General features: G+C 42.3%; 1 protein-coding gene and 3 long non-coding RNA genes across 4 annotated transcripts; 2 read left to right on the top strand and 2 right to left on the bottom strand.

Annotated features, from left to right (window-relative positions):
- Window positions 1–4078: 4078 nt before the first annotated feature.
- Window positions 4079–6685, top strand: LOC148640847 (histone H2B 1/2). Its single transcript, XM_088619679.1, has 2 exons — window positions 4079–6150; window positions 6574–6685. Exon 1 carries the CDS (start codon window positions 4085–4087, stop codon window positions 4457–4459), a length of 375 nt encoding a protein of 124 aa, XP_088475805.1. The 5' UTR covers window positions 4079–4084; the 3' UTR covers window positions 4460–6150; window positions 6574–6685.
- Window positions 6686–13995: 7310 nt separating this feature from the next.
- Window positions 13996–15803, top strand: LOC148640846 (uncharacterized). Its single transcript, XR_015930241.1, has 4 exons — window positions 13996–14021; window positions 14553–14597; window positions 14753–14805; window positions 15528–15803. It is a non-coding gene; the product is annotated as an uncharacterized LOC148640846 (long non-coding RNA).
- An 889-nt stretch (window positions 15804–16692) lies between these two features.
- LOC148640845 (uncharacterized) lies at window positions 16693–18709 on the bottom strand. Its single transcript, XR_015930037.1, has 4 exons — window positions 18234–18709; window positions 17641–17778; window positions 17370–17425; window positions 16693–16932 (listed from the first exon to the last, which is right to left on the bottom strand). It is a non-coding gene; the product is annotated as an uncharacterized LOC148640845 (long non-coding RNA).
- A 3682-nt stretch (window positions 18710–22391) lies between these two features.
- Window positions 22392–26389, bottom strand: LOC148640844 (uncharacterized). The gene is made up of 3 exons (XR_015930033.1): window positions 26295–26389; window positions 23872–24059; window positions 22392–22860 (listed from the first exon to the last, which is right to left on the bottom strand). It is a non-coding gene; the product is annotated as an uncharacterized LOC148640844 (long non-coding RNA).
- Window positions 26390–26414: the final 25 nt, after the last annotated feature.

Below are 26414 nucleotides of genomic sequence, written 5' to 3'. Positions count from 1 at the left end.
CCCACAGCCTTTTTAAAAGAGCGATTTCTGTTTTTCATTTGTATAATTGCAGCATTTACGGGAAGTTTTCTTGAAAAAGATGGAGATCAGTTTTTCTTGGCGAAGTAATTGCGATTGGAATACAAAGAGAAAGATCAGAATCGCACACAGCCAGAACGGAAGAGTAATGCATCTCCTCTCAATCTAGTTTATACAACTTCTGTATTTCTGTTTTTACCATTATGAAATCGGACACAGCGATGTTGGGCCCGATAGACTTAGTTATATTGCAGTTTCGTTCGTGACTAAGTCGTGCAGCTAGACTGTTCGTCCCTGGATGATATAAATGCTTCGTGCACACCGGATCTCCCCTTTTTACTTTCTCACATTACTATCACAACGAGCTGAAGTCCCCCCTTCCAGCATCTCATTCATACTGTCCGCTGGCTCCCAGAGTCTTTTCTGTTTCATACGTGCTGCTTCAGAATTTCTGTGGCTAAGTGTGAAAATAGACAAGTTATGAGAATCATTCGGCCTCGTTCACATACAAATACGTTTTCGCTTAGCTAAGGCGTATTACGATAAGGGCGACTGGGGTGTCGGGTTAACTGGTTTGGTGGAAACGTGTGTAAAATGTGGGGACGCTCAGAGGAAGAGCGAGGAGTGTCTGAGCTGCGCGCTCGTTTTCAAACTGTCCAATCAGTGAATTACAGCCCCCCTCCTCCTTCACCCCCCTGTACCTTTCAGCCAATCAGGACTGGGCTGCCTGCGCATATAAACCCGAGTGCGGGCTGCTGCTCTCAGTACAGTGCTGATTGTGAAGAGCAGCGAGGAAGATGGCGAGAACCAAGCAGACCGCTCGCAAGTCCACCGGCGGCAAGGCGCCCAGGAAGCAGCTGGCCACCAAGGCTGCCCGCAAGAGCGCCCCCGCCACCGGCGGCGTGAAGAAGCCCCACCGCTACAGGCCCGGCACCGTGGCTCTGCGGGAGATCCGCCGCTACCAGAAGTCCACCGAGCTGCTGATCCGCAAGCTGCCCTTCCAGCGCCTGGTGAGAGAGATCGCCCAGGACTTCAAGACCGACCTGCGCTTCCAGAGCTCCGCCGTCATGGCTCTGCAGGAGGCCAGCGAGGCTTACCTGGTGGGGCTATTCGAGGACACCAACCTGTGCGCCATCCACGCCAAGAGGGTGACCATCATGCCCAAAGACATCCAGCTGGCCCGCCGCATCCGCGGGGAGCGCGCTTAGACACGGACCGCCTGCTGCAGCATCTTTTCCCTTGAACACAAAGGCTCTTTTAAGAGCCACCACAACACTCGAGAGGGTTACATTATTCCATTATAGTCTGTACGAGGCACAATTCTCGTTTGGTTAGCTGATAAGTGAAAGCCCTACCGAGAAGCGGTTTTGTACCCCCTCGTGTAAAAGCCCATTCGTGCACGACTACACTGCTGCAGTTAACCAGCGACACACGTCACCCCTTTTGCTCTACATCTACTTTTACAGATATATCTAAATTTGAAAGTGTTTAAATGCATGAGATTATTATACAAGAACTACTGGCATTAAACCCCTTACACTACTGTTTATTTTCGGAGTTCGGTGTCGGTTCACAATTAAGCAACAGCACGCTTACTGGTCCCTCCATCGCTCTTCATTTCACCCCAGAAGAAGCATTTATACTGCAGGACAGATCTGTGAGGACCACTGCTCACTAGCCATGAACCTCAGACAGTCCATGTGATAGAGGTTTCAATGACACGATTTTAGAACGTTACTTTAGGAGGAACATTTCCTTTTAAGCATCTTAAAAGACGTCCTTATATAAAACATTTTTGGACTTTTTAAGAGCTGGATTTTTTATTCAATGATACAAAAGGGGTGGAGAACGAAATATGTACTGCTACAACGATGAATGCCTTTTGTCAGTTATTCATGACCCTCATACACAGGAGCACACTACATTTTCCTTTCCGAATTCTGTGTTTTTGTGTTGAGCGCGGAATTAGATTGGTCTAAATCTACACGAGAATATTACAGCACCGCTGTAAACATTGAATACTCGAGGTCTGTCCTCTCCGGTGCTGCTGTGGTGGAGAGCTCTCCGGCAGGGAAGAGGTTCCTGTGCAGTCTGGGCTGCTGCTGCGGTCGGAGAGGAGGCGGGCTCGTGTGTCAGCGCGCCTCCTGTCTCAAGCAGGTCCGCTCTCAGGCTTGAAAAGAGAAGCGCCGCGGCTGCAGCCCAGCAGTGTGCGTCGTGTCACTAACTGATAACTTGAAGATGTCTGGAAGAGGCAAAGGCGGAAAGGGACTCGGGAAAGGAGGCGCTAAGCGTCACCGCAAGGTTCTCCGCGACAACATCCAGGGAATCACCAAGCCCGCCATCCGCCGCCTGGCTCGCCGTGGGGGAGTGAAGCGGATCTCCGGGCTGATCTACGAGGAGACCCGCGGGGTGCTGAAGGTGTTCCTGGAGAACGTCATCCGCGACGCCGTCACCTACACCGAGCACGCCAAGAGGAAGACCGTCACCGCCATGGACGTGGTGTACGCGCTGAAGCGCCAGGGCCGCACCCTGTACGGCTTCGGCGGCTAAACAGGAGCGGAGCTTTACTGCCGGACCGGACCCCGACGTAGAAACCCAAAGGCTCTTTTAAGAGCCACCCACCTTTTCAGAAATGAGCTGAGATTTAAACCGTGATTATACAATATTTAGTTTGCAGCAAGAAAGCTTTTTGTGATTGCTATTATGATTTCATGTTGAGGTGCATAGCTTCTCAGTCGATACATTTGTGTGGATCTGGTTGTTAATAGAATAAAGTTTCTAGCTGAATGAGCTTTGCTGCAGGGTGTTGGAGTGGTAGTTTTTATTCTCATTTCTCGTACTACTGCGTACGTTGTGTTCAAAATCATAGAAAATTCTCATTAGGGTATGCGTAATGAATGGAGTTCAGTTTCTTTTCTTTTTTTTCACGCATGCTTCATGGCTTCTAAGAAAGAGACGTGATCAGATCGGGCCGTTTCTAACCCTCCCCGCCCCGACAGGAAGCGCCATTTTCCTGAATGCTATTTTGAAGAAAGGTTGTTTAGTTTTATTGTGCTTAGACTAATTTGAAACCCCAGAAAGCTCAAAAGCGATAAAATGCTGTTGGTTCGGAATTGATTTCCCAGAACCGAAATTGAAAATTCCCCAGAAATCGCCAAAACAGTGCTTTTGACGGTTGACGTTTGGAAAAATCGCACAGTTCACGCCGAGCACATTGTTTTCTAGGGTAAGAGATATAAATGGAACGGATTTCAGAAAATCTGCACGGTACGTGATAAAGCACGCTTTTCTGCCCATAGTTTTCATCCCCGTTACTCGCATTGCTGCATGCTTTGCGTTTCTTTCATTTAAGACATTTTCATCTTTAGAGCGCTCATGAGACGTGTTTAAAATGGTAGAAAATTGCAGTAAAGTCATGGGAACCGACTGGGGTTCAGCTTCTAAACGCTTTTTGTTTTTCACGCACGTTTTATGGGTTTTAAGAAATGAAGCGGGCTGCTCAGCTCTGTGCGGGAGGAATTCCACTAAATTCGCCAAGAGCCCTTCTCATTACGTTCATTCTGTAGAAGGGCTCGTGTGAAGGTTTCGTGGGCTCAGACTTATTTGAAAGCAGTGCCAAAGCTCAAAAGTGTTGCTATACAAAGCTGTTGGTTGTTCATGAGTGATTTTAAGGTTGCCTAGAATATCACCAAGAGTCCTTTTGACTCCAATTTTGCATGAATCACACATTTTACGTCGAGCACATTGTTTAGTAGAGTAGGTTTATAAGCGTATTGAGAGTCGGGCTTCAATAAATCTGCACGTTGTGGCAAACGGGTCACACGGCCCTTTGTTCCTGAGTGCTCGGGCGGAGGGGAGAGAGAGGCGCCTGGAGTCAGAGCGAGCGGCTCAGGCGCTCAGCCGTTTGAATTTCATTGGCGCAGAGCGCAGCCAATAGGAAAGCAGCTCTTTTCCCGTGACCAATGAACTGCCTTCTGAGCTGAGCGAGGTGATTTGCATACTGCTGGTATAAATTTGGGGGCTGCAGAGGGCGCGAGACATTCATTATTGTATGCAGTGAGAGAAGATGCCTGAACCAGCGAAATCCGCTCCTAAGAAGGGCTCCAAGAAAGCCGTGACCAAGACGGCCGGGAAGGGCGGCAAAAAGCGCAGAAAGACCAGGAAGGAGAGCTACGCCATCTACGTGTACAAGGTGCTGAAGCAGGTGCACCCGGACACCGGCATCTCGTCGAAGGCCATGGGCATCATGAACTCGTTCGTCAGCGACATCTTCGAGCGCATCGCCGGCGAGGCCTCCCGCCTGGCGCACTACAACAAGCGCTCCACCATCACCTCCCGGGAGATCCAGACCGCCGTGCGCCTGCTGCTGCCCGGAGAGCTGGCCAAGCACGCCGTGTCCGAGGGCACCAAGGCCGTCACCAAGTACACCAGCTCCAAGTAAACCCGGCCCGCCCGTCCCGGATCAACGAACCCAAAGGCTCTTTTAAGAGCCACCCACAGAGTCCGTAAAAGAGCAATCATGATTTCTTCCGCATTTTTCCCCACTTAATTCCTTAAGCGAGACCGTATAATTCTTGCTTGTACCGTGTTCAAGCATTTCTGATATGCTTAAATTCGAAAAGCTTGTTAGGATGAACGTTAAAATAGTCCATCAGTCTGCTGTTTAATTACTGGAGAGAACGCGTGCACAGCAAAATCGCCTGTGTTGCTCTCCTGACAGTTAGTTGACATCCTCAGCTCTCATTATCCAGACGCTGACCGCCTCTTATCGCCTCAGTCTTACTGAATCCATAATATAGTTAGTGTTTGTATGCTGTAAACTGCATGTTTTCTAATGAAAATATCCACTATATATACGCCTTCACGACCGAAAAGCAACGCTTTTTTTCCTAACGTTACCACGCATGGACGTCGCCTGTCCAGCAGAGGGAGCAGGAGAGAGGACCTCGTGTTCACATTTCTCTCCGGACACTACAGAGCGACGCAATGGGGAAAAAAATAAACCACTGGACTGGCTGCTCTGGAAAACAAACAATTACAAGGAAGAAGCCCCACAGGAATGCACGATTTAAACTGGCCCTCAGGTGAGTTACACTATTTCTGCTTCTTGTTTTAAAGCTTTTAATGGTGTCGCATCATATAGAAGCTCATAGCAAACACAGCGACGGGTATAGGAGTGTGATTTCTGTTGATGTTTACTGTGCGCGTTACTGGTTTTATTATTAATATATTGAGTGTCATAGAAAGTCATCCAGTGTACTTGAATTATTATTTTTTTGCTCTGTCTAGGAATTCATTGGAATAGCTCTATTTCATCTGTATCGTTTCTGAAACAGGAATTGTTTACATGTGCAACTGACGCCTCTGAAAGAGCAGAAAGAGCAGGGAATGCGCCTCATGTCGCCGCCAGAAGGCAGCGTATCGGCAAGGCTGAGCAATTTGCTGTTTTCCCACAACTCTTTGGGTAGAGAAGTGCGTCATTTTCCAGTTTAAACGCAGCTACCCATTTCTTGAATTTCTTGAAAAACAAACTACTGGATCCGTAACCAGGGTGACCTCCATACCGAACAGGTGATACACGAAAGGATCCGTGGCCCATTTTGTGACCAGACATTCTTTCTCCATCACTGTGCTCCTCTCCCAGAGAAGGAGCTTGCAGCTGGGGTACAAAAGGAGATGCTCAACAGTGTGTCTTGCAGCAACACTGCCCCAGGACCCGTCTGATGTATCTGTCTGGAGAAAAAAAATGCTGATTGAAGTCAGCTATCAACAGAAGAGTCCTCACATACAGTAGGAGTGGGTACCATGTTGGTGCATAAATGCCTTTGCAGTTTCTGGAGTCTGGCAGGACTCACTTTTGGGGCAGGAATTCTCATTAGATCAGTAAGCGGAGCAGCAATTAAGCAAACTTGGAATGAACCTCCTGTAAAAGCCTACTAGTCCTAAAAAGGATTTGGTCTTCATTTTTAGGTGCTGGCCATCTCCGGATTGCCTTTATCTTGTCAGCTTGGGGTCAGACACGACCGTTTCCTTTGATGTCACCTGGGTACTGACCAGAGGAGAATCCAGAGAAGTGAGCACAACTTGACACTGCCGTAGATGGGTGTCCCTTCATACTACAAAGTCATTAAGGTAGGCCGAAGCAAAGGGCAGATGTTGTTTGAAGCGCTAGGAATGTGCATCTGCCTTTTTTTCCCCCCAGCTATGACACCCTTCTTAAAAGGCTCTTCAGACAATAATGCTCATACACGAGTTTGCTGGTATTGAGGTTAATTCTGCCTAATTTCTGCGGAGCCGGTTTGCATGAAGACGCGCCGACCGCTTCGTTTAGCTTGAACTGGGGGAAACTGGTAACTCGAGTTACTGGTAACTGACCGCAGGAAACTGGAGCCCAGCCGTGTGAGACCCGGTGTGAGGAGAGAGAGAAGCCACTTACCTTGTTCTTGAAACGCCGGCTGCTCCTGTCCTTCTGTAAAGCTTAAAGTGAGAGTTTTAATTGTGTTTTCTTTCCTCTTTTTTCAGCAGGGAAAAAACCTATTACTTGTTTCTTTGCAGCCTTCGCATGCTGACGCAGCTACCCACCTGAACTAATAACACTGCTGTGTATTGTAAATTGTTTTTATGCTTGATATCCTTACATGTTGTAATAAACTGCTGTGAGTGTAAATTGGTTTGATTATTTTTACAGGGTTTGGATTTATGGGGTCAGGGTTAATCAGTTCAAATGCCGCTAAACCTCCCCCCAAAAAGTTGAAAAGCATCCCTCCTCCTCTTACAATTCTAAGAGTAGTCTCTCATTGTATCTGTCTTGCTTTGGATTTTATAAAAGGCTCTGTAGTCTGTGGAGACTTAAGGATTTGAACCTGGACAATACAAACATAAAACACTGCATACTGAAGTCATACGGCAGAGACAGAGTATAAGATCTTTACAGGCATATAAATACATCTTGCTTCATACAACAGAAAATCAAACCATTATGTCTGTCTCTAAATATTCACTGACATGTCTGGAAATAGTGAATGTTTAAATGATAATGTTCAAGGAATTATTTTTAAACCAGCATCTATATTCCCTCTTTATCTTCAGTGAATTCCTGGACTTGCAAAAAAAAATTGTAAATATTCAACACACACAAATCAACATGTAATCTGTGTCTGTCTTCTAGATCTCTCATGGACACAGTCTAGAGCTACAGAGGAGAGAGACTAGAGCTAAACCAGCTGGTTACTGGTTTAACAAACACCTTTTCCCAGCTCTTCAGCTGCAACTTCTTGATCATTCGTAGCCACACTGACCGATCCAGGACCAGGACTGGACAGCCCTGCTGCAGACACACACTGACCCTCCAGGACCAGGACTGGACAGCCCTGCTGCAGACACACACTGACCCTCCAGGACCAGGACTGGACAGCCCTGCTGCAGACACACACTGACCCCTCCAGGACCAGGACCGGACAGCCCTGCTGCAGACACACACTGACCCTCCAGGACTGGACACCTCTTTCTTACTTTATTATCCTAGATGAGAAATTTGCTTTGCAAGCAGGTAAAAGACACAACACACAGACACTATACAGCATATTTAACACAACATGAACTAATTAACAACTAAAAACTTTCATGACAAGAATATAGTTAAATAAATATAAAGTAAGAAAATAAATTCTCACAGCTTCTGTGTAAAACAAGCTCTTGCCCTGCCTACCTCCTTCCTCAGGGCTGTGGAGTGGACAGTGGACTGTCAAGCTGGTCCTCATGATCCTCACAGCTCAGGGACTCAGCCTTTGGAATCGTCATCATCATCATCATCATCATCTATTGTGCGAAGGTTCACAATCACTGAGGCACGACGTGTTTGAAATGGAGAAATAAAATTTCCATAACAACTCGTCCAATGTGGTGGCACATGTCTTCAGTTGAACAAAATACGAGACGAACGATAACAGATCGCAGCAAGTGCAGAAAAAGCCACCTGGACAACCATAAAATACACCTATAAAATTCCCACTTCTCCCCTTGAATCTCAGATTTTATTGGGTGAACTGAACCAAGGCTTGTCATTATTTGGGAAAATTCACTGTCAATCAGCAGTAACTCCCTACTAAGCAATTGTAACATCGCTGGACTCAAGCCCAATTATCTGATGAATCCTCTTATTCATAAACAACAGAGTATAGACCCCAGTCACATGATCCAGGTGTTTAATATAAAATCAGACTACTATGTCTGATGTGACTATGCCGACTCACTACTGCATTTAAACAACCCTCCATAGACTCGTGCATCAACTCCGACGCCTGGCGACATTTGTCAGAATCAACACCCTCTACTGTAGTTCGATCAACAGTATTTCACCAACACTGCGGGCTTTTTCACGTTTTCACTTTAATATCCAGGGAAATCTCTGCTATCCAACATATCCAATGTTAAACCTATATTTTGCCAAAAGTATTTTTTTCATAATTACATTCATCAGACATTTGTTTAAGTCTGAAACATAACTTTCATTCAGTAGCCTCAAAAATAATCAAGAGTAATTATTTTAACCTTAAAGAGTTAAGCGAACAATGCAAAGATTCTCTAAAGTAAAGTCAGAGTAATAATTTGAACCAGCAATGTTAGAATGTGACATTTAACAGTGTGGCCACCTTGGGGAGACATTGCTACATGCGTATATGAAGGGCTGTTTTGTAGGATGACATGTTGTATCGTCTGTCCCTTAATAACATCTGTATGCTTCTGCAGCTCTCACAAGCTCTAGTGCTAGTGCCTGTTTTTGCAGCAGGAAGTTCTCTGCAGAGCATCCAGGTAATTATACACAGAATTGATTCAAATGAAATAATATGTTACTATGTTAAACTGTGCACCTGGGGTTGCAGAATGACACTTTGAATTATATTAATATCATTTGGAACAAAGTATTCCTACTCATGTGGCCACTAGGAGCCTGAAGTGGAAAAAAAGTACCATCTCTATAGACCTTAAAATGACAAAATACACACATTTATACAACAGAGTCCAGTGGGGAATGGAATAAACAGAACTAGGGTGTCGATGATTTAAGAATGAGATGTCCATACGTCTAACTTGGCCCAGACATTGAACTGCTGTAACTTTCCAGAATTTTTAAATAACCAGAAGCTTAATACCTGCTTCACCACAGCAGTCCTGGGGTTTCTTGAGCAAACTAGGGACAGGCCCGACTCCAGCTGGCTAGACTTACTACCAATCAGCTGTCATACCGCCCGAGCTGAGATCAATCCCAGCAATCTGATGGCTGTAGTTTCCATCTTTCAGCACGAGCCCTGTTAGCCCCAATCACGTGACGCAGGTGCTGAGCAGACCCACAAACCCTCACAATGCAGTGCTAACCACAGGCCCCCTGATGAAGGTGAGTGGAAATAAATTAATGGGCTCTAAAAACAATATTCCTCCATAGACTTAAATGTGAACACCTCCGCCTGGTGGTCACTGTTACTTAATGTTCATTTCTACTTCAGATCGTTCATTCCATTCACTAGACTAGTACCTCAGAGGTCTTATATTTTAATTTACTTATATATCCAAATGATTCCTCAGAAGTCAACGTCTTCAATGGCAGACTTCATTTCCAGCAGTGCACCATGACATGTTTCAATAATTATTGCTTTATGATTAAATTTATAATCACTGTGTGCTAGTCACTAAAACATAATCCGCGGTAGCTTTGAATACTGAAAGAAAATATGAAAATATGTTTTTTTTAATTTAGCAAACAATTAAATATGCGTTACTTTCTCTCTTCCCTGAAGGTCTGGTGATTTAAAGTTGTAACAGTTAGACCACCAGCATTAGAAGGTGATATTTTGCAATGTGGCCACCAGGCCACACATCACAGAAAAGGGCCAACAGGTACTGAAATATGCTCTCCTTTTTCCAGTGTGAGCTCCATTTTCAAGCGTGCGTTTCATTTTCGAGAGTGCACTTTTTCCAGTTGTGAGCTCCTTTTTAAAGTGTGCACTAGTTGTTCTGGTGTCGGTGCTCCTTTTTATAGCATGCGCTCCTTTGTTCTAGTTTGTGGTCCTTATTGTAGTGTGTGCTCACATTTTCTAGTTTGGACTCCCTTTACTAGTGTGTGATCCTTTTGAAAAGTTTGAACTTTTCAGAGTGTGTGTATCCTTTTTCTACGGTTTTCTCCTGTTTCTAGGTGTCCCTGTTTCTAGGTGTCCCTTTTTCTAGTGTGCATTCTCATCTTCTAGCACTCCCTATTTTAGTGTATTCTCTTTTTAAAGTTTACGCTCCTTTTTATCAAGTGTGATATTCCCTTTCTAGTGTGGTTTGCTTGTTTCCAGTGTGTACTCTCTTTTTGTAGTGTGGCTCATTTTTCTGCGGTGCATTCCCTTTGTCTAGTGTGCCATCCTTTTCCTGGTGTGTGCTCCTTCTTCTATCGAGCCCTCCCTCTTTATAGTGTGTGTTCTACTTTTCCTAGCGTGCTTGTTTTTCTTGTGTGAGCTCCCATTTTCTATTATTCATTCTCTTTCTCTTGTGGGCGCCTCTTTTTTTCTAGTGCGGTTTCACATTTTCTAGAGTACACAGCTTGGTCTACTGTGCGCTGCTTTTTTTACTGAGTCAGTTTTTCAAGGGTGCACACATTTTTCTACTGTGCGCTGTTCTTTTTTCCAATGTGTGTTTCTTTTTTCTTAAGTGTTCACTCCTTTTAAGTGTGCACTCTTTGTTGTAGTGTCTGTCCCCTATTTTAAGTGTACATTCCTTTATTCCTTAATTCGGCGTGCTGTTTCTTTTTTTCTAGAGTATGCTCCTAATTTTCGTGTGAGCTCCTTTTTATAGCGCATGTTTCAGTTTTTCTAGGGTGAGCCCATTTTTTCTATTGTGCGTTCTCTTTCTCCAGTGAGCGCCTATTTGTCTAGTGTGTTTCTACTGTGTAATCAGTTTTTCTAGTTCTCTCTAGTGTGTGTTATTTTTTTCTGGAGTGTGTACCCCTTTTCTAGAGTATGCTACTTTTTCTAGTGTGCGTTGTTTTTTATTCTGTGTGTTCTATTTTTTCTACGGTGCGTTAAATTTTTCTAGTGTCTATTATTTTTTAAAGTGTGCACTCTTTTCAAGTATGCTCTTTTTTTTCAAGTGCTCTCCTTTTTATAGTGTCTGTTTCATTTTCCTAGTGTGTTCCCTTTTTCTGGAGTGAACTTCTTTGTCTCTAGTGTGCTCTTTTTTCAAAGTGTGTGCTTCTTTTGTAGTGCATGTTCCCTATTTTTAATGTGTGTTCCCTTTTCTAGTGTGCGATCTCTTCTTCCAGCACATTCTCCTTTTTCTAGTGTTCTCTCACTTTTTTCTACTGCTCATTTTCTTTCTCTAGTGTACACCCCTTTTTAAAGTGTGTGCTTTTCTTTATAGTGTGTGTTCCATTTTTTTCTAGTGTGCCATCACTTTTTCTAGTGTGTTTTCAATTTGTCTAGAGTGTGCAATCGCTTTTTCTGAGATCCCTTCCTCTAGTGTGCACCTCTTTTTCCAGTATGTGATCCTTTTTTCTAGAGTGTACTCATGGAGTTTATAATGAAAGTTCGGGGGGGATGACAACAACTATGCTCAATCGTACTCAGCTGTCAGTAATTAGCAATCGCTCCCATCATCCTTCCTCCACCAAACGCTATAAATACCAACGGGATTTCCTACTCTCCCTCCCGTGCGACTTTTGCATCCCACTTCCACCCCAGCTCCACCTCTGCAGCAACCCCTTGGTCACCCTGCGTGGGTGTCCTGGCCCCCTTGTCCTATGGCCAGCCGGGTCGGTCCTCAGCCAAGCAGGTTAAGCCAATATCCACTGCATAATAGTTCATCACGCTTTGATCATGGGTTTTGTTGTTCCTAGTGAACTTTATTTAGCGTGCACTCTTTTTTCTCCTGTGCGTTCCCTTTTTCTACTGTACACTCATTATTCTAGTGTGCACTGTTTTTTTCTAGTGTGTGTTCTATTTTTCTAGAGTGTACTCCTTTTCTAGTGCGCACTCCTTTTTATAGTTTGTGTACTATTTTTTTATAGTGTATGCTCCCTTTATTCTAGTGTGCAGTCCATAATCGAGCGCTCCTTTTTCTACTATGAAATCACTTTTTCTAGTGTGCACTCTTTTTTTCTAGTGTATGTTCCTTTTTAATATTGGGCACCTCTTTTTCTACTGTTCTGCTCTTTTTTTGTACACGTGTGTGTACTGTAGTTCTAGTGTGCATTTCCTTTTTCTACAGCGTGCTCCTGTTTTGGGTGTGTGCTCCTTTTTTAAAGTTTGTGCTCCTTTTTGGAGTGTTGGCTCCGCTTTTTCTAGTGTGCGTTTCTTTTTAATGTGTACACTCCTTTTTCGAGTGTGTGCTCTTTTCTATAGTGTGTATTCCATTTTTTTCCACTGTGCATTCCCCTTTTCTATGTGCACTCCTTTTTCTTGTGTGCACTCCTTTTTAAAGTGTGTGTTTCTTTTTCTAGTGTTTCCCCGTGTTCTAGAGCGAGCTCCCTATTGTAGTGTGCACTCCCTTTTTCTAGAAGGCATTCTCTTTTGTTCTAGAGAGCAGAGCAAAGGCTGCAGTTTAAGAAACCCCGATACGGGGAGGGATATGAGAGTGACAGTCTCAGAGCAGACCGGGGAGAAAAATATCAAAGGAATCCCAGAAGGGGCCAAGTGAGAGCGTCTATTCCACAGGGAAGTGTCCAGTGTGAAAGATGTGATTATGTAAAGAGCCAATTTAGTGTGAGAAAGGGGTTTTGCATTACGTCTGTGTGAACGAGAGTGAGAGTGAGTTAAAGCTCCGTTGAGAGGAGGAGATAGTCTGCATAGTCTAAGATGAGAGAGTGAGGCGTCTGGTGGTGCCCACAGTGGCAGACACTAACCTAGTGGCATCACACAGCTCTTTGCAACCAGCTCTCTTTGTGTTAGCCTCTGCTTTCAGCAGCTTCCAGAGTCTCCCCCTGAGCCTCTCCCTGTTTGCGTGAGCCTTGTGCAGGATACCACTTGACTCTGGTACTGATCCTGCTCCAGAACTTTACAGGAAATGGTTCATCTCCCAGCAGGTAGGTTGCAGATCTTCAAAAGGAATGGTGGGTGTGTCTGGTTTAACGAGTGTGGCCATGTAGTCTGGGCTCACTGTGGGTTCTTACAACTCTTCTCACACCTCCTCTTGTGTAAACTCCAGCTGTCATGATATTTTATTAAAACACAATGCTTTAAGGGTTAAAGTTTAGAGTTGGGGTGACAGGAATTTGAAAGTATTTAAATATGATATGTATTTCAGTACAGTGCAGTAGTGTAATCTAGTTAATTGCACAAGTGTTGAAAATTATGCTAATGAATAAAGTAGATAATGCAATTACCCAGTAAAAACAAGAAATACAGTTTGAACTTCTTTACGTGAAAGGGTGTAATGGCAAATGGTATTTCAAAGTTCTTTACACAAATGTCTGTGGGAGAATCGCACAGGTGACACAGATATATAAACCAGCAGCCTGTTTTCGTTCGAGCGCCGGCTGTATGAGACTATCAGATCAAATCGATACCAATTATCAAAAAGGCTCCACGGATCGAATACTGTTCTCTCATTTGAACTTTCTCGTGTTCTTGGAACTTCTTAAATGAGCATCACTAAAAAGAAGTACTATGAAGTACATTGATTGCACGATGAGCATTTACAGATGAAAAACCTGACTTCGTGGTGCAGCGTTAATTAAAATCAGGTTAGAAAACGGTAAGGTCGCCTATATATTTCTAAATTCGTGCATCCTGTGGCCCTCAAATACTAATAAGGATTAAATATACTGATTACTCTGACGGCCATGGTAAAAAAAAGAAAAACTTGTGATTGTTTAGGGCTTCTAAAAACGTGTTCCATTTCTTCCGTTTTCAAGTGGAAGGAAATAGCTACCTGCCCCGTCAGCCGGTAACCACGCCCACTTGGATGACATCCTACGCAGGCCACGCCCCGCGCACCTGTCCGCCAGGTTCTGCGAGAGAGGAGGGAGCTGAGTGAGTCTGTTCCGCGTCTTTTCATGACGAGTTTTATTTTTCTTTTATTTTAATGCAAATAAGATTTAATTCATAATAATGTAGTCTAATCGTAGAGGAGAAAGTGGTAAAGCACGTATTTTCGTTGGGAGCTAAATAGCATTTTTTTAAAAAACATATTCTTTTCCAAGTCCTTTTTAACAAGTCGTTGTGTTACACAACGTATTTCTTTCATACCAAAGAAAAACTCTGTTGTAGCAGTAAAGACACTGCTGTATTCGCAGAATGAAAACGTCGCTTTTCCGTATTGTCCTGTAACTTTTTTCTTTATCAAACACGTCGAGAAATTTACTCACAAAATCAAGCGTGTGCATGTATCCGAACCGAAAATAGCCTATCGTGAATTGTAAACCTTTTAAATTATTTCCCGAAGTGTGTTAGGTGGTTATTTTCTTGCATTACTAGGAAAGAAAAAGACGCGCGCATCGAATACCTCTTGCTTTAAATGGTCTTTAAATGTTGAACTATGCTGGTTTTGTGTTTTTAATTTAGTGTTTTCGGGCAAGACTTGGTTCGCACTAAATCGAGTGTGCAAACGTAGGTATAAACGTCATATTCATTTCTTTACACGTTTCATATTTAAATACATTTTGCGCTATCTACCCGGTTGAAAACGCCGTTTGTTGTTAAGAAACATTGGTTTAAAACATTTTTAAACCATCGTATAAATACAGGTTTTCTTGTTTTTCTAGTTTGGTGTTTTCGGGGCTGGACATGGCTTTTCTCAGCTACTGGAATTCATTGTGTAAGTATAAACTTTTTAATTTATACACTTTTTAACTTTTTAAATTTTACACGTATCATATTGAAATTTCAAAGTTCTTTACACAAATGTCTGTGGGAGAATCGCACAGGTGACACAGATATATAAACCAGCAGCCTGTTTTCGTTCGAGCGCCGGCTGTATGAGACTATTTTTTTTTTGGAAAACGTAATGTATCTTTTCAAAAGAAGACTCAAACTAGGCGACAATAGCTTTCTCTACGGCAGAAATGTGTGTAATACAACGCTGTAGTCAAGCAATTTCTACTAAAACTGTGCTCACTTCAGCTTTTTTGATTCGTGAATACAGATTCATAAGAAAGCGTTCCAACTTCCAAATTGCATCACAGCAACTAAGACAGTAGAGCCTATTTATTATTATGAAGTTTGGATTAATTGTTCATGTGAAAACTAAGTTGTTTCAGAAAATGAATGTTATTCAAAATGGATATTGTAAATAAACTAATTAAAACGTGGTAGTTTCCACCTAATCAATGCACATTTGGTCGTGTTTATTGGGTTGTGCCTCCGGTCTTCTGGTCTTAGCACAAGGCTCAGCGCTTTATTCCAACTGTAAATCTTGTTTAACTGTTATCTTCTGAACGTGTCAGTAAATACGGAAGCTTGATCTAACTAGCTGGTATAATTTCGAGTTGCTGTTTGGAACAGAAAGCACAACTAATACTGATTTCTGTTGTTTTGCAGGAAAGGCAACGAAGTTCCCGTCTTCACTCTGGTCGCTGCCTCGACAGATTCCTCGGAGAAACAGTAACGTGCTGTATGTTTCTGTGCTTTTCCATGTACTTGGATGCAAATGTTTTTGTACTCTGTTTACTTGTAAAAAGTGTTTAGCGTTAATGTAGCCTTGCTTTGACGCTTTGTAATTTAAAATGTGGTAATTTTCACTTCGAGTCTGTGCATCTCTCGTACCGGAATGCTTTGTTTTGTATGCAATTTTCGCTCAATAAATTGTTTATTGGATTTTGATGTGTTTTGTTCTTTCTGTTCTCGTGCAGAGTTCAGTATCCCCTTGGTCCTGAAAACCCCCGGTGTTGGTGAGTTTTTTGGCGGAGAGACTTTACTAACAGTTTCTGAGGAACGCTGCGAAGGGCTGTTTTTTCCTTGTTGTCACTGGCCGCAAGGGGACACCCTATCGCTTTGTGACTTGGAAACTGCAGAGGCTACCCCCTTGTTAAGTCTGTCCAGATTTTCCCGCCAAAAAACTTAGTATATACCGGGGTTCTTTCAGGGCGTGGTCTCCTCCCATCAATCAAACCGAGCCCCGTCTACTCCTCTTTTTGGAGAGAGGGGCTGGGCGATTGACTGCAGCTCTAGCCAAGCCCACTCATTCCCACCAGGAGGGGAAGGCAGGTTGGTGATGGCCTAGGTCCCTGCAGAGAGGCAGGTGTCCTGGTGTGGACTTAGTAAGAAGTCTGTCAGTTGCAAGCTGTGACTGATAGGCTGAGTCCGCCCTGGGTGCCTCCTCTCTCTCGGGCCAAAGCCACCTCCAGCCCGCCTTCCTCTCAGGTGGGAGTGAGGGGGCTTGGCTAGAGCTATCCTCCCTTCTCCTCCCCTAGGGGCTGTACCTGGGCTCACTGCTAGGGACCCTAACCCCCCAGAGACTATCTAAAAAGGCGGGAAAATCTGGAGCGACTTAAAAAGGGGGTAGCCCCCGCAGTTTCCAAGTCACGATGCGATAGGGTGTCCCCTTGCGGCCGTGGCGCAAAGTACAAAACAACCCATCGCATCGTTTCTCGGAAACTGTTTGTGCTCTCTCCAGATTTTGCAGCCAAAAACTTACAGCAGTGAGACACCAGGCCAGAGCAAACCCTCCCAACACACCTTAAAAAATAGAAGACAATTCAGAAAATGAAATCAACAGTTTTTATTGCAGAATACGCAGCACAAACAGTAGCAGCAGGAAACACGAAAAACTTCAAGTGAAAGATACATCACTGAGTCGGTACATTACAGATCAAGCCACTGGTGTCCAAAATGAAATGTAAGGAAAAGCACACACTGTCAAGAATAACTTGCCAACGCACAAGGAGTTGCTGGAGCGAAGCTGGAGAGGAGATCGTCGGAGCGCCGAGGAGCAGGAGCCGCAGAACTAAAGGCAAAAGAAAAAAACATCAAGTTAACAAGATATTGGACTTGCACGATCGATTCGCTTGACTTTCTGAAGTTATTAATTTTTTAAATAAGCTAAGAAAAGAAACCAATGAATTCATTCATGAGAATACATCAGGGATACATCTCAGCCCCACTACTCCAATATTAAGAAAATTCGTTCAGCCACAGAAATGCAATGCTACTTATACATTTACAGCGTGTATCATATTCGAGTTAACTCCCTGCTTTGAAAACTGTCGTTAAAAGTTTCAGTATCTGCGACTTGGGAGTTTCCCATCTCTATTCAACAAAAGCACAACGAAACGAAAAGAAGCTTGGTATAAACCCTTTCTGGTGTTAAAATGCAGGGAAGTAGGTGTTGTCTTACGGAGTTACACAAATACAAATGGTATAGCGAAAGGTAGCATTACTTACCCTGGGGGAAAAACAACTTTCATGACTGCAGGCGCGTTCTTGAAATCCTTTGTCACCTGGAGAAATAAAATAAAACACGAATCAGTCAATTCAATATTTTCAAAATTGTGTAATTTCGGAGCGGAAAGCTTTATTACACCTCGAATCCGCAAAAAAGAGATCCAACAGAAACTGACTTTATAAAGCAAATGTTTGAAGCTAAACTACAGCACTAGAGACATAATTACATAAATACATAATTAAAATAATTATATGAGAGATAGTATATTACCGATCAAGCCACTGGAGTCCAAAATGAAATGTAAGGAAAAGCACACACTGTCAAGAATAACTTGCCAACGCACAAGGAGTTTCTGGAGTGGAGCTGGGAAAGAGATCGTCGGAGCGCCGAGGAGCAGGAGCCGCAGAACTGAAGGCAAAAGAAAAAAAACATCAAGTTAACAAGATATCGGATTTGCAGAAGTCTAACTTTTTAAATAAAAAGAAATATACAATCCCGCTCTTCACTAAGAAAACAGTCCCACTATTCCAATATTTAGAAAATGCGTTGGGCGACATAGAAATTCAACGCTAAAAATAAATTTAAGAGAAAGTACCACTTACAGCGGGTATCATATTCGATAAAACTCCCTGCTTTGAAAAGCATCGTTAACATTTGTTAGTGTTATCTATCTTTACTCAATTCATTCAATAGATCAAGATCCAGCGCCTTAGAGTTTTTATTTTTATTCAACAAAAGCATAACGAAACTAAAAAGAAGTTAGAATATTTGTATAGACTCGTTCTGTTTTAAAATACCGGCAATACGTGTTGTCTTATCGTGTTACAAAAAATAGTATGGCGAAAGGTTGTAATATAACTTACCTTTGAATAGCACCTTTTATAACAGGGGAGCCCTGCTTTAAATCCTTTTGTCACCTGGAGAAATAAAAAAATACGAATTGGTAAATTTCATCTCAATATTTTGGAAGTTCGGAGTGGAAAGTGTTACAGCCCATATCCGCAATGAAGATATATCACACAACAATTGACTTTATAAAGGAATTTTTTGGTGTTAAACTACAGCCTTACATACCTAGAAATACCATATATTTAAAAACACTTCAATGAAAGATAGTATAAGAACGCTTAATTGGAGATTTTAAAACGTCCACAGCACGCCCAAGCGGAGAGAACACTAATTTCGGCGTCCTTAAACACAAATTAAACCGAAATACATACAAATAAAAATGTAGCAACATGCATAAACTTTGTCTCTCTTTACTCAACGTGATATTTGCATTTTTTAATTTCAAATAAGAAAATTAGAAATAAAACGCAAGCACCCCTTCGCCGCAGAAACTCGTCCCGCCGCCATCTTGCCGGGCGCACCTGTGGAACAGGTGGACGGGGCGTGTCCGCTGAGGAAGGTCACTCTGGAGGCGGGCTCGGCTCCTGAAGGACAGCTGGGGATTCAGTTACAAGGGCTCAACACTGACGTTACTGAAGATACATAGACATTTTTACTCACCAAAAAATGAAAAATTTAATGCCTGACGATTTTCAGACAAACGGAAACAATGACATTCACCTACGAGTTTGTTCATCGGGAACGTTTCACTTGTGGCCAGTTGACCGAATCAAGAGAAACGTGCAGGAGAGAGACCCCTGTCGCTCCTAGTTAGGACTGCACCTCTCTTTCACTGCTGATGCCACACCTGTCCTGAAGGTGTCACAGTGGTATAAGGGGCTGCTTTTTAGAATTGAGTCAACAACTAATCATTTTTAAAGGACTTAAACCACCCAATTTACCCTGTTTTGGAAGGCCCCGAAAATGGAGCCCCCCAAAACGGCCGGCGTGGTAGAGAACAGCCACTTCCACAAACTCACCCCGACAGCGCGAGAGCTACACCCGGGGATAAGATCTCACACTGACGGAGAGGCTCGGGGCTCGAGTTTAACTCACTCTGATCTCTGAGAGTCGCTCTGCTTTCTGAACTTTAGAAGTGTCCGATGGTTCAGCCCGCGGAGCCACCAGGCCGGCCATACAGCACACCGGGCATGTAACTCTCTTATTCAGTCTGAAGCCACGTCCCAGTTCCGACACCAGATACTTCCCCCTGTTTTCTCGCTTTTCAAACATTAATTATACAGAGACGACTTTATAATGCGATTTTCTAGACTTTTTGCGACTGGACATGCCTTGTTTAACATTTCGAATAACGGCGAAAAACAGAGATTCAAAGTTTGCCACAGAGTTGGAGGAGCCTTTATGTCATGTGTCAGACGTGAAGTCCGAGAGGTTAAAATGTTTTATTTTTTAAAACAAAATGTCTGAAATGATTCTAATTCTATTAAAACAATTACTACATGAGCGATTCAATTCATCTAAATGTTTTATACCCCAGCTGGCGTCTGGACAGAGTATCCCTTTAGATCCTTTATTCCAGTAGGTGATAAGACATAAATTTATATTTCCATGGGCGTTTGATAAGGTTAAGAAAACAGAATTGTGATAAAGACGTAATAACAAGTTTTGCAATCAACGGTGCATCACATCGCTCCATATTTTTACTACGAGGGATGCTGTTATTTCATATACTATTAGATAAGAAAGTCACTGTAGTCAAGTGCAAAACGTGCAGGTGGTACAAATGTTGTCTATGAATACCAGACTCCTTGCACTGAACTAGTGGAAGCAAATATTTAGAAGTCTATAAAAGACTCATAAAGGTGATCTCTAAGAGACAGATGCATATTTATTTTAATGAATTTAAAAAGTCATCAAAATTCTATATAGTGTTATATCTGGCACTGAACTAGTGGAAGCAGTGTCCGTCGGTATTTAGTAGTATACTACCTCGCAGTTGTCATCTCTAAGAGAGAGCTCCAAATTCATTTTGATTAATTTTAAAAAGGCATACAAATTCTATACAGTGTTGTACAGCGTATACACAGGTTATACAGTGAAATGTGTTGGGGAACCATTATCAATGAGCGATGTACAGTAATCAAAGGTGAGATTGATTAACAAATAAATCCAACAGTCAAATATCAACTATTCCAACAGTATACCTGTAATTCTTACTACTTGATCCAAAATTGAAAGACAGGAAATCTGAAACACTGTAGCAAGGTTGATACTCATTTCTCACTTCGTGACCTGAATACCCGGTGATCAATAAAGTATAAAGTATAAAGTATAAAACAAATCGTAAGTGTTAAATTAAAGTTTCAATAATGTTACTTCATCAAGTTAAAAGTATGGAGTGGGATTGTATTTGTCTGTGAAAGACCGTCCGTGTTTTAGGCATAATCTACATAATTACAAGTCAAAAGCCAGGTTTGATTAATCTTGTATCAGCTTTCGATTGGTCTGCTTTAAAAATGGTTCCGGCTGCCGGAGTGCGTCTTTGCCTTTAAATAGCGGCTTTGCTGCTGGTAAAAAAAAAATCCCGGATGTTTCGCTGAATTTCGGTCAAGGTTTCTTTCTATTAAGACAGGAATGCAACGTATCCTTTCTGTTACCATTTAACATTGCTACCTGTAATTTGAATGCTTGGTCAGGTTTGTTAGTCGTGTTTCGGCAGGTTTTTTTTATACTCGCCTCTCCAGGTCTCCGCTTTCCTGTTCTTTACAACCGTCCGATCGCCGAAGCGCAGAGCTCCCGTGTTGCGTGAGACTGGAGAGCTGGCCGGTGAACTCAAAGGTAAGAGAATCCAACTTGTCTACACTGTTTAGCGAGCCTCAAGCTTTTAATTTTAACGCCTCCCTCCGACTAAACTGCTTTATTTTGCCTTCCGAAAAATGGTGCTACTTTTGTGTAGACAGAGGCGAGAGGCCAGACACTGTTCCAACAGGTACTGGAGCGCGAAACGCTTTTTTCCTCCCCTGTTCAATCAGCAGCAGTCGATCCCGGAGAGCAGCCGGACTCACCTCGCGGTCCCAGGTTACCCATCGTCTCTCCGGCCGGGGCTCCAGTCTGCGGACCACCTGAGCGATTTCCAATACTGTATCATAACAACCGTCCTGGTTCCTCCTGTTCTGTATTTTCTTGTCCAATTTCTGCAATAAACTGGTGTCCTCGGATTGTTTCTTAAAGGTTGTGTGGATTGCAGGGTTGGGTTCGGGTACCTGTAGTGGAGTCGCCTCATCTACGAAGAGTGAGTTTTCACACATGATCATCCTCCCATTTCTTTAGTGAGCCTGGCTGGTCAGGGTGGCTGTCAGGCATGGAGCTCCAGGTGTTGCCTGTACAGTATGCACACAAAGGGAGGCTGCCTGCCAGTAATTGCATACTGTACTCTTTATCATAGATCTGCTGATCTCCCAGCCCCTTGTTAGTAAATATTGCTTTTGATCAAACTAGTGCTGATGAGCATCTGAAACATCAACTCCAGCTTTGAGCTCTGCCCCTGGCAGGTCCACCTCAGAGGGTAGAGGGGGGAGAAACTGAGAACTCAGAAAGGATAAGAGACTGCAATGTTAATTACAAAGTGCCTTGTGTAGGAATGCTTAATACATAAACACATATTTGAGTGGGAATGCAAACATGTCAGAGAAGCTTAATGTGCTCTCTTGTGCCTGAACATACCATCAGCAAAATGATCAGTGTGCTCTAGGAACAAATGAGGCTGTCCTCTGAAAGAGCATTGCACAGTTAATTGAGCCAGTGTGGTGCTGTAACACACACACACACACACACACACACACCCTCACAATCTGCTTTGTAGCTCTGAACACTGCTCCACATTTAAGTAGACATTTTGAGGACCGACTCAACAAGAGAAGCAATTTACTAGTTAAAGATTAAGATGTGTATCTGCTGAAAGGAAGGAGCACCCAGGAACCCTATAGATATTTAACTATAAGCCAGTGCCAGAAAAAAAACATTTTTAACATTCAAGTAATGGAATCCAAATCAAAAGCTCTTCCTCTACCAAATATATACTGTTCACTATTTTAGGATAAATGTATATTGGATGTAAATCAACAGAGATTCTCCAAGAGATCCAACAAGATAAGATCAGCATAAATACCACATAGAAGAAAATTACCTTTTACTCAGAAAAGGTCATATTTCATAAGGAAAACACTTCTTAGTTTGCTTACTAACCAAGTTCACATTTTCCTTTATTCATAAAAAAAAAAGCTGAACTGTGAACTGATTCTTTGAAATACAGGAGACATACAGAGATTCAAGGTTCAGCACTCGTAACTGCAGGTGCAGAGCTATTACTGAAAACAGAGTACTGTATGTGTATCAGGTGATACAATGATCACTGTATTGTTTTCCTAGCAACCTATTTAATACCAACATTTGTTAAAAAAAGGAATGTGATATTTAAGAATCCCCTGAAAGAGTAGTCCATAACTCCCTCTTAATGATGAAAGAAACTACTGTAAAGAGTGACCTCTTATGAAGGTGAAGCAGCAGACTATTGACTGTCCAGGTGGTCCTCATGATCCTCCCAGCTCAGGGGCTCAGGGGAAAGGCCTGTGACTGACAGCACTGTTGAGAATGAAGAAATACAATTATTCTTCCATCGGTAAATATGAAAGCAGATTTGACAATGTGACAAGGCTTCTTAGACCCAAAAGTGCTATATACACATTTCATGTCCATGTCAAAATGTAGTAATTGATATTGAAAATCATTATAAGCCTAAAAACCAGTCTGTTTCATACAAGTATAGGTTAACAACCTGCCAAAACGTCCCACTGTATTACTCAGATATTTACTGGCCTTCGCCAGTCTGGTGTTACAGTGTCCCAGACACATATATATACAGTATATACAGACACACACGTTTAACTGCAGATACAAATATAATTCTCAGACTTCAAAATAAGTATTGACAGGTTTGCTGTAGATTGGGGTGTCAGCAGCAGGGAAGGAAAGTTGCTCAAGACCAGAGGACAACATCATCAATACAAAGCCTGCTGTTTAATTATTGTCTGTTTAATCTAAGCCTACTTTTTTAATACTTATCATGAATTAGCTCAAATCATTATCAGCTCAAATAACTGTGATAAAAACAAATTTGCCAGAGAAGCCTAACAGAATGGAAGCAGTCAAAAATAATAAATACCAGTGGTGGATTTCTGCTCGGACAACGCGGTCCCAAAATCATAGCTTTGATATTCACAACATGCTTTTATCTGACTGCATAAGGTAAGACTGGACTTGACAGGGTTAGTACAGTAGAAAGTCCAGGAGCATGTCAAATCACCTGTGAGCAAAACTCCCAGATAGTCCCAGATAAAACTCCAAGAGTAGGAGTTGAAATGACCCGTCTGAGCCCTGTAGAACCCAGAATATTTAAAATATATCTCAGGAGGCTTTGAACTGGGGCTCCAGTATGGAAATTGTAGGTCACAGGGCAGAGTGACACCTACTTGTCCGCTGTTTAAAACCTGACAGCAAACATGCAAATCACAGAACATGCTTCTTCAGAACATCTGAGGAAGTCAGTAAAGCAAATTCACTAGAGTTACATTAGACCTTAAGCTCTTTATTTACCTCTCACAGCTGCGCTGATAACGTGCTTCTCCCCCCACAGGAGCTCAGGGGTCTTCACCCACAGGAGGGACCCTCTTCACCCCCTCAGTGCAGCTCTCCTGGGGGACCTGCAGCAGCTGCTCAGTCACTGCAGACCAGAACAGACTGAGAGGGAATTAAACAGGAGATTCTGGGAGGCTAGACTGTTGCTGTAGAAACAGGAAAGTGAAAGTAATGCCAGACATTCCATTAAGAATCGAAAAGCTAGAGTTTAGATTGAGACATGTTACATGTTGCACTTCTGTAATACTTATTCAATGAAAACTAAATGAAAGTGTGATGCCCTGTGGGATACAGTCATCTGCCAGGTTGACCAGCAGACAGAACTCAAGACCAGAACACACCTTTGTTAAATTACAGATAAAAAACAAGTCTACCCTGATCAAATAAAACACAAAAACCAAAAGAAGACTTGTATCCAAAACACATGTAAAAAATAAATTTCTTCTCAAATTTAGAAAAAAAAATCTTTCCATTTCCACCCTCAAAAAATCCATCCAATTTTGTCTTCTTACCAGTGTAAAATAAAGTGGCTCAGAAATGGAGTTTCCTTTTATTCCTTTTCTTGAAATCAAAAAGAAATGACTTATGCTTGTTAAGCCCAATTTATCTTTGCCTTTGTTTCTCATCCTTTCAATCTCTTGTTTCTAGAGAACAGTCTCTATTGCCTCTAAAGGACTTTGTCTTGCACATCAAGAGCTCATAAACATATACCATATATGACAATAATACAACACAGCAACAACAGTAGAATACCATAATACAGAACAACATTTAACAACATTGCTCAGTCAGAATTCAGTCCAGTATCACAAGATTAAAAACAGATAATTAACTAGTAAAGTGTCTAAAACAACAACAATGAGATCTGTAGCTCTGAACATTGTTTTTTTCATGTTTCATTGTTTTTGATCACTGTTTGTTCAAATTGAATGCTTTTAGGTATCAAGACAATACAGGAAATCTGGTAACTCCTTTCAGAGAATAGGAGTGTATATTCAAAAAGAAAAGATGAGAGGGGTCATCTAAGATTTTATGTGCAAGGTTAATAACACGTTGCTCTGTAAGACATGGTACCGAGTCAAAGAATGTGCTGGTTATCTTGCCACCAGTCCTGATCACTTTCTTCAACTTGTTTTTGTTCTGCAAGGACAAAGCACCTCCCCAGCTCTGAATACAAAAGGTTAGACTGCTCTGAATAAAAAGAAAAACTCTTATAAAAATGGCAACAATTTGCTGTCTACATTAAAACTCCTTAATTTCCTTAAACAATACAACCTTTGTTGCACCTTCAAATACCTTCCTCTGTGGTGGCTGTCCAAGTTAATTTACAAATAATAATAGTGTCAAGGTACTTATATTCATTTACTGTTTCACTATCCATTCCATTTACAATTACAGTGTTCAGAGGATTGGAACATTTCTTTCTGAAATCAATGATCATTTCTTTTGTTTTGTGTTTAACAACAGGGAATTATCCTGACGTCATTTAAAAATATATATTTTTCTCCTGTCTATGATTGTATTCACCATAATTCAAAAGTCCTAATCAACCAATTTTTTTGATAATCACACAGATGTCAGAGTGGCGTACACAATCATCAGTGTACAATGTGAAAAGCAGTGGGGACAGCACGCACCCCTGGGGTACCCCTGTGCTGGTTGCTGATGGTGAGAGACTTCCCCGAGTTCACTTGTACATACTGTTCCCAAAAAAGGAAATTGTATATCAACTGAGTAAGTGTATGATGTACACCCATCTCCTGTAGGTCATTGGAAGAGATTCTATATTTGGATAATATGTTTAACTGAGGTCCATAGAGTGTAGGGCTGTTAGAACTAGAACACTAGAACAGTCAAGCCACACTGTTTTGGGGGCTACACAAGATGATGTTATCGGACATAATGGGGTTTATTCTTTAATATGAAATAAAGTAATTTGTCAGAATCATCACGAATGTGTTTAGGAAACCCCAGTGTGATTGAACCACACAGAATGAGAAACTCCCTCTGCTCTTGACAGTAAGACACGACCTGCCAGCGATGAATCTTTGATTAACTAGGACTAACATCTCTGTTCTGTTTTAAGAACATCACTGTCACAACTGTGTTTACTTGTGTGTTATCACCCGTTCATGAATCAAAATCTTTAAGAGAAAATAGTTGACGTGTTAATATGAGAAGATGTGCCTTAAGCAGATGTAAAACATTTATATTTCCAACTGCATCAGCCGATTAAATCTCCAGGGAAAACAAGATAATCATGTGACAGCTCACGAATCTTGTTTTCTCAAACTGAAATATTTATATCTTTCACAGCGCTAGGTAGTTTGAGTCTCTCATAGCTAAAAACAAAGTATTGTGTGTGGTAGCGGCCATCATACCCCGAGATATTCCCAGACCGGTCTGGAGCACAGCTCTGTCTGAATCGAACTCCCCCACTCTTCCTGCATGGTCCCGTTTACATGACGTCATCGACACCGGCCTCACCTGCGCCAAGCGAG

This window comes from Lepisosteus platostomus, chromosome 25 (assembly GCF_059453375.1).
Source record: "Lepisosteus platostomus isolate fLepPlt1 chromosome 25, fLepPlt1.hap1, whole genome shotgun sequence".
NCBI classification, from domain to species: Eukaryota; Metazoa; Chordata; class Actinopteri; order Semionotiformes; family Lepisosteidae; genus Lepisosteus; species Lepisosteus platostomus.
The sequence above is the reverse complement of the archived record's forward strand: the minus strand, read 5'-3'. Positions and strand labels throughout refer to the sequence as shown.